The sequence below is a fragment of the Notolepis coatsorum genome (genome assembly GCF_963971535.1).
Source record: "Notolepis coatsorum genome assembly, chromosome: 5".
NCBI lineage: Eukaryota > Metazoa > Chordata > Actinopteri > Aulopiformes > Paralepididae > Notolepis > Notolepis coatsorum.
The window spans coordinates 128,903,521-128,911,693 of record NC_140169.1 but is presented as its reverse complement, the minus strand read 5'-3'; the positions used below and the strand labels follow the sequence as shown (position 1 = coordinate 128,911,693).

The 8,173-nt window shown below is 39.8% G+C and overlaps 1 protein-coding gene across 2 annotated transcripts; it reads right to left on the bottom strand.

Annotated features, from left to right (window-relative positions):
* Positions 1-370: 370 nt before the first annotated feature.
* Positions 371-5,941, bottom strand: LOC311227991 (paired box protein Pax-1-like). Of its 2 annotated transcripts, none has more exons than XM_084313876.1 (5): positions 5,632-5,941; positions 4,675-5,295; positions 3,830-3,966; positions 3,249-3,447; positions 371-796 (listed from the first exon to the last, which is right to left on the bottom strand). In XM_084313876.1, the coding sequence occupies exons 1-5, from the start codon at positions 5,633-5,635 to the stop codon at positions 717-719; spliced, it is 1,041 nt and encodes a 346-aa protein (XP_084170002.1). In that variant the 5' UTR covers positions 5,636-5,941; the 3' UTR covers positions 371-716. The 2 variants fall into 2 exon arrangements, with proteins under 2 accessions (XP_084170002.1, XP_084170003.1); XM_084313877.1 differs by lacking the exon at positions 5,632-5,941 and having other exon boundaries at positions 4,675-4,815; positions 4,943-5,079.
* Positions 5,942-8,173: the final 2,232 nt, after the last annotated feature.

Genomic DNA, 8,173 nt, shown 5'->3' with positions numbered 1-8,173 from the left:
GCAGAGATAATATCATATAGGCGGCAAAAAGTGCAAAGCATCATTCATTCAAAAACTCTCAGTAAAGAAAGATATGAGTTAATCCTTTGAAGCCATTAAAGGAAAGAAGCCAGGCATACAAATAGTTTCCAAATTCCAATTGTACAAAATATTAAATAATTATCCCGAATATGTTGTAATCATACTATTCTATATGTAATTTGTTGAATTAGAAATGTTGTGTTTGATCTCTTATTATTATTAATATTATTATTATTATTATCATCATCATCATCATCATCATCATCATCATCATCATCATTTGTTTTGATCCTTTGATGTCGAAGAGATCATCTCATTGTTGAACACGCACGCTGACATATGAGACACATTTAGTTTTGCATGCCTTTATTAAGCATAGCTATACAAAAATAATAATAATAATAATAATTACAGTTTTGCGGGTATAGGCTATATAAAAGAAATCCCAATGCTCATATTTTAGTCGCTCACTTTCATTAAACAAATACAGACCTACAGAGCCTGAAAACGAACCATTTCAGTTAACAATGAAACAAAATACAACCTCAGCAATCGACAACACCCATTGCATCATTCGATAAAAATCTGCCTTTGCAACACGCTATAAAAAATGTCAGTCACTTGTCGGTAGCCTAATTGTTAAAACGGTTTATTTATCTACTGCTTTCCGCTAACTGGACCTGATTACCAGTTGGTTACGACGCTGTAGTGGGGAGAGAGAGGCCGTGCATGCCGCTCAGCGCTTCGTGGTGTTTGCTCATGGGCTTTCTGTCGCCTGCAGAAAAACACATAGCGGGACAGACAGAGAAAAATATTTGTCATCATCATCATCATTATGCATCATATGCATCATCATATTCATCATCATCATTCATAAGGCAATACGAATTAAATTAGCAATATTACTTGATACTACTTGGTATTTAACACACCTGACGACCGGCTCTATTGATATGCAAATATAGCGAGTGCAATCCCAGTTGATTTCAGGAACGCACCACTGGTTGGGAGTATGGGACACTTTTGTATCGACACGAAATACGAAATAATTAGGCTTCCATTACTCAAAGACTGCTTGAACAGGAATGACAATTATTTATCCCTGAACAGATATAGGTGTCTGCTAATAATTGGTTACGTTTTTAATAGAGCCCAACTCAAACGTGAAAGGCACAAAAGTGCATTTTCCTATATAGAATTCCGCCTCACCGGGTCGGTTGGGAGTGGGACAATACATCTAACTATATAATAACTCGTTGACATATTCCTTTGAAAAACGAATTTACATAAAGACATCATTTCATACAGTATATCTTTATGTAAAATAGTGAGACATGAAATGTGGTTGTCTTTGAGTCTTAATTTCAGTGACTCTTATCAGCTGGATCTATATTACCATAATTATAATCACATTCCAAATCAGGTGAGTCGGCTATAGTCTTAATCAATATAAACAATAGTTGATTAGCCTTCAATCGTGTCTAGTTTTCAATAGTCACAATGCTGTCCCAACCGACCCCGGGTAACTGTCCCAACCGAACCATATCCCATGCAGAGCACATGTTGCACTTTTAGCTATAACAGCATCAATGATAGACATGCTTCCCAGCTGTATTTCTATATGTTCAAGTTCAAGTTTTGTTTTATTTGTCACATATAATGTACATTACAGTGAAATGCTGCTGAGCCCCCTGAGATTGTGCTTCATAAAGTTAAAAAAAAAAAAAAAACGTACAAAATGCAACCAAAATGCAATAATGCAAAATGAGGTAGGGATGTATAGTGCAAATCTTATAGGTAGGGATATAGTGCAGATGTGGTATAACAAAACACAGTAGAAGAAAATAACAGTACAGGCAAAACACATATAAAACGCGGTAAATTATAATATTGTGGATAAAATAAGGAACATAACATCTATAACACCGCCCCAACTGTCCCTTGTCCCAACCGACACCGCTCTATATAGCCAATAAATCTCACACTAGAAAGTTGGACGACGTTCCACTGTCATATCTGCCAAAAAGGAAGTAATAGCCGGTGCATAGGCTACTCGTATAATGTCCCCTTATATTATACTAATATGTACATAATATATATTATATTAATTGTCCTCTTATCCTTTTTAGTCGATGTTATAAATAAGAACTGAAATAGTTGGGGGGGAAAAGGTAAATAATTTCACTTCGTTCGTATATGCAGCCATGTTTATACTGTGGAAACGACGATGAACGCAGCCATAAAGGCTCCATGGTTTCTTGAATCCTTACGCATAAATATCTGTTTACTTTTCTGATAACTATATCACTGCATAACTGCTATACTGTTACAAGCTTAATGGTTATTTGTAATACTATGTATACATGAAAGTTATGGCCGTATTTTCTTTCCAAATACGCGGAGGTCCGTTTTTGTTACAGTAATAGGTCACTTGGGGCAGAGCTGTTTGCAGGCGGTGACGAGCGTATGGGCAGCTCTGCGTAGGAGTGTGTATGCCTATACTGTTGAATGCCACAGGTGTGCTTGTCTTGAAAATGTCATAAAGAAACGTAGATTTGTGTTATCAGTCAGCTTAAAAACACTCGAAATAACAGGCCTGTCAATGTGGACATATAGGCCTCAAATCATATAAGTGATATAACGAAATTATCGACAATTTTGGCCATGCAAGTTTTTATTTTATTTTTTATAATGCGATAATCTCACCAAGTAATGAAACAAATGTGTGTATATGAGCCAGTGAAATTGCTTAATCCATTGAAATCTAGAATGTAAATCATTCCAGTGCTATCTTTTCCTCCGACAGAACTGGACTGTTGAAGGCGTTTTAATTAAATAATTCACCCAATATGAATCACCATAATGAGTCTGTCTTTGTTTTTCCTCGTCCTATTTGACTGTCGAGCTAGTCGGTGGTAGATTCGTGACAAGTATAGGCCTATTATAGACCACTGCACTTCCGCGTTACATGGAGCTCGTGAGGGGGAGGGGGGAGGGAGCGGGGGGGGGGGTGGAGGAATAGACCACTGCACTTCCGCGTTACATGGAGCTCGTGGGGGGGAAGGGGGGGGGGGAGAGAGCGCTAGGGGCTCAAATGAATGAATGTTGATTAGAACCTTGACCTAAGTGCATGGTTGTAGCTACGGCCGACCCCCGCTCTCTCCCATGAGCTCAAAATACCGAAAGTGTCGCGGTGGTCTATGATGCGTACAAACGGACTTACTTACCCTGCTTGAAGGACATTGCAGAATGTATGTCTCCACCTTGCATCTGTGTCGCACTGTTTTGATGGACCAGGCTCGAGTTCTGTGATTGCCAGTGGTGACCTGCAGCTGCCATGTAGTTGCCTGTCGGGCCACCATACATCCCGTATTGGTTTGGGGGAGAATATGCACACGGGACATAACTGGAAAGGTTTGATGAAGACTATGGAAAAGGAAGAAAAGTGAAGGAAATGTTAATAATACAAATAAAAATACAATAAAAACGTATCTCAGGGTTTCTGCACCACTTCCTGTCTATAACTTGTATAGGGCTGCGACAACATCCTTAGAGCATCCTTAACTAATAATTATTACAAATATAAGCCATATACTATATTGATGCTATTTACAGCATCGTCTATTGAGTTTAAATTGCAGACTGATGGTGACTAATTTATTCTGTGAAATAATACAGCCTTTCTGAGCTATATATGTGGACACTTTCAAATGTGTAACGATTATTTAACGACCTGTGGATATGGAAGAGAGAGGGGTGTGCTATCTTTAGTTGTCCGTATTTATTTATTTAGGTACAAATACACTACCTGGGGATACTTGATGTCTGCTGCCTCCGTGGAAGATTTCTCTATTCCGTTGACACCGTGTGCAGAGGAAAAGGTCGCCCTGTTCATGTTCGCCCAATCCTCCATTTTTTGGGTGTACCCGTCGGTTCCAGCTATCGCTGTAAAAAATACATTCACAGAAAATCAGAACCATGCAGGTAAAATCCGATTATGTTTTTATTAGAGTTTAAACCATCCCAATAGCTCTTTTTGGGAAACTGTCCGTTGCGTTCAGGCTCTGTGAGAATTCCTCTCGCGCAGACAGACTGGCATGTACAGCATTTTATGATAAACAGATGTTTTCCATTTGAGGACATTTTAAGGGAGATTCTAGGATAAACATGCCGAACCTCGGCCTATATACTCTGCATGCCCTGCACTCGGTGCCTATATTTGACAATGCTATCACGAAATACCTTTATTTCAGACCGAGAAACAAGCTAATCATATATTCTGGCGGACTAAGTAACACATCAGCTCATTGTACAATAATGTACAATAATAGTTGAGTAATATAATATGGTTCCGAGAGTATATAGCACAATGTCACCTATAACATGGTTTTGAAATTAATTACGAGGGGGTTATGTATTTTGAAGACTCTATATGGATGTGTATTATATGTGTAATGTATCACCACATTAAAAGCTCAAATATCCTAATTAATTTCAGTTTAGCAAAGAAAAAAAAGTTGAATAATTTTACACAAAAGCCATATGCGTAAAAGTTGAATGTTAATGCACGTCACCAAGAGGGCATCAAGTGTGCCACTTCAGATGTGATTGGTCGCAAGATGATTCATGCATACAGTAAATGTTTCTACCAACCTGTCGGGTCCATAAAGGCTCGGATACCGAGGATGTTGCTGACTGTGTGGACAGAAGGCCAGGCCCGGGAGAGGCTGACATGGCCCGCTGAGACGGGCCCTCCAGGACCGCTGCCCATCTTAGTCCCATTTGGCGACATCCCTGGGTACGAGTAGGGGTATATGTGATTATAAGAAAGTTGTGTAGGAGTCGGTTTGCTGTTCTCATATTGCATCGGTTGGGAAAGTGTTCCTATTTTGTTTCTTAAAATACGACTTATGGAACTAACAGAAGGGACGTTATATTTATCACAAACTCCGTCTGCCAGAAGTCTGTCTCGGATTTCCCACGCGAATATTCCAGGGTCTCCTTGTTTGTAATCCCGTATGCTCTTCACCACGTTTGGTGTCGTGACTCGGGGCTTACTTCCACCTATTGCGCCGGGCAAAATGGAACCGGTCTCGTTGTACCTTGCTAGGATCTTGCTTACACACCCGTGAGAAACACGAAGTTGTCTACTGATGTCACAGGGACGTATTCCAAGCTGCGCCAATTCCACAATTCTGATCCGAATCGCGTTGGGAAGAGGTCGACCATTGACGAACACCCCGCCGAGTTGGTTAACTTCTCCATACGTTTGGTCTGCGAAAAATGAAAAATATAACCTGCGTCAATAGCAATATGTCAACATACCTGACAGCGCTATTGCACCAATAGGCTAGAGACTCTACATGAAATATATCACACACCAAGGCAATATCCCACGATAGGCTGTGGTCGTTCTATATGTCTAGTATACTATATATAATATTCATATAATACATAATAACATATACGAATAATTATCGCCCAAAATGTAGACATCTGATTTCTTATAGCTATAGCCATATGTGGTAAATTAAGACTCTCCACCATGCACGCCATTTCGCCCCAGCAGATGAATGATGCAAAATATAATGTGTATTATAGCCTACTTACCCATTACCACCGGTTCCTTTAGATACCAACCTTTGGTCCAAACGCATTTGCCTCTGCGTGAGATGAAGAAGGGAATAGTAAACCTCTTTAAACCCTAAAGCAGGATTTTAATTTCTGCAAATGTCTTTCACGACGACGACGCGGTTGGACAAGGCGACTGCGGTGATCGTTGTCATAAGAGGAAATATGTCCATCCTAAAAGCCGAAGTGTGCGCGGATTCATTTGAGCCGTCCCTATAGCCTACGTCAATCCCGTTTGAAGCGTTCTGCTCATTGGTCTCCTCCTCCTCCTCCCGTGTGCGTGTTACCCGCTTGTCATCGTCTTCTATACTATACCCTCCACAGAATCCTTTCCTGTTCATGGAGTTGAACGTTCATTTGTCAAGAAGGCCTTTGTCAGTGGGAGGACTAACACATGCACCTCGACCCTTTTCAGTCAATTATTTCAGCATTCCACAGCCTAGATAGCCCAAATGTGGCCTGCAAAAAGACAACTAGCCTAAATGTCGACAAAGGATGTTCAAATCACTTTATTTATTGCATATAAAAAAAAAGGGAGGTTACGTTAATTTACTTTGGAAATATTCAGACGTCTAATTCTCAACACCCATCATTTTAGGCGGAATTACCACAATAACGTGCACTTAGACATGGAAATAAATCACTTTAAAGACCACTTGAATTAGATATATTTTAATTAGGCCTATAATGGTTATTATAATTGTGATTTGTTGGTCTATATATTATTTGTGTGTGATCCATATGCAATTTGAAAGCTTTATAACCATAATTCTTGTCTGGTCTAAAGTGAAAAGGGGGTGTATTCGCAGTATATTGTTGGTTATACATCCGCATTATATGATATCTGGGGTTTACCAAAGCAAAACCCATGCACCGAAGAATTGCTTCGTCAGCCTATATATTCGTCATAATTTAACAACTCTTCTTAATTTAAACTAACATATTAAACATATAACCTATGCTGACATATCATTCATATGGAAAACATAGTTTATAGGCTCTAGCCTATTATTTTACATTATGTAGGCTATATATTTTTGATATTTCCTATGATGTCCGTCCTCTTAAATGTTCTCCAGAATAAGCTTGCTGGTTAAGGCTTAATGGTAATTGCTCTCCCGCATCATTTCCACGGCTTTGGTGCCATGGCCCATGGCTGCACTTTTAAAGGCAAGTTCGTCATGCTATTGCATGGCCAAAGCTATACCCGCATGCGCTATTTTAGGTGCAATTGTGGACGTGTGGGCGTGGATTGAGATACAAGACGACGTGGGTAACAGGCTATATTTGCGCATGATTTTAATTCCCCCAAATGAAGTGATTCGTAGAATAAGATGAATGTTTAATTCATTTGTTTTTCTGAAAGCATGCAGGACACTTTTTGGTATTTGAGCTCCCATTTAATGTGCCTGCCCCCCCCCCCCCCCCTCATCTTGATCATTGTGACCTCCTGCGACCTTCCCAGTCTAAAAACGACAATGTTTGTGTTTTGAATGTGTTTAAGTTATAGGCCTATACTTCAACGACACACATGGCCTAGACCATTTTAAGTGGTTCGATGCCACTTTGGTTTGCATTGACTTTGGTGCGTTGAGCTTGAACGCTCGCAATAGCTATGCTGTCCACACCTTTGGGAGCGACAGCTGGCGGGCAGAAGCCATGAGGCCGCAGCCTATAGCAACAGAGACATCGTTTTCCTTATTCAGCATAATAACTGAGGTCTGCCGTTCAACCCCAGTGGGCACGGCACAGAAGATATACTTTAGCCGTTTTGGAAGCCTGACCCTAAATGTTTCACATCTTACTTCAAATCCCGCATATTTGCTTTCTCTGCCTATACCAGACTGATCTTCTGGAGCTATATAGTATAGATCTGATAGAGAACAGCCTGCTATTCGGTTAAAACAATATATCTCACACATGCACACCCCAAAGCTCTAAACATGTTGTGCATTCATTTAGACTGTTATTGAGAGTAAATTAGTTTGAATTGGGACATTTAATCATTGTGTTCTGTTAATTACAGCTCAATGAAATGCAGTCCCTATTGCTACATCATTTAATTTAGCTGTAATTAACACAACATGAATATTGTATGTCCCCAATGACATCACTGGGGGCCATATTCAAACACATTTACTCTCAATAACTGTCAAACTAAATTAATGTGTGCAAAACTGCTTAGGGAGTCAGAGATGTGTGTGAGATCATGTGTCAAATAAATCAGCATTGTTTTTGGTGAAGTGTCTCTTTAATGTAGGCTTATCTATACCTAATTTAGGCTGCCTACTTCGATCCCACTTGTAAATGACTCCATCCACTGTGTGAGTTCAGAGGTCATGCTAAAAACCCATGCTGTCCTGTGATTGGTTTGTTCCTTCGTGTGTTGTACCTTGTTCCCTGTGTTGTGCTAACATTCAGTGAGATATTTGTGCTGTGCTGAATCCTCGTTTTTTGTTTTTTTGCTCTACAAGGTATAGGTACTATTAGTATTTTCAATGCAAAGGCGCCCCCTTTTGGA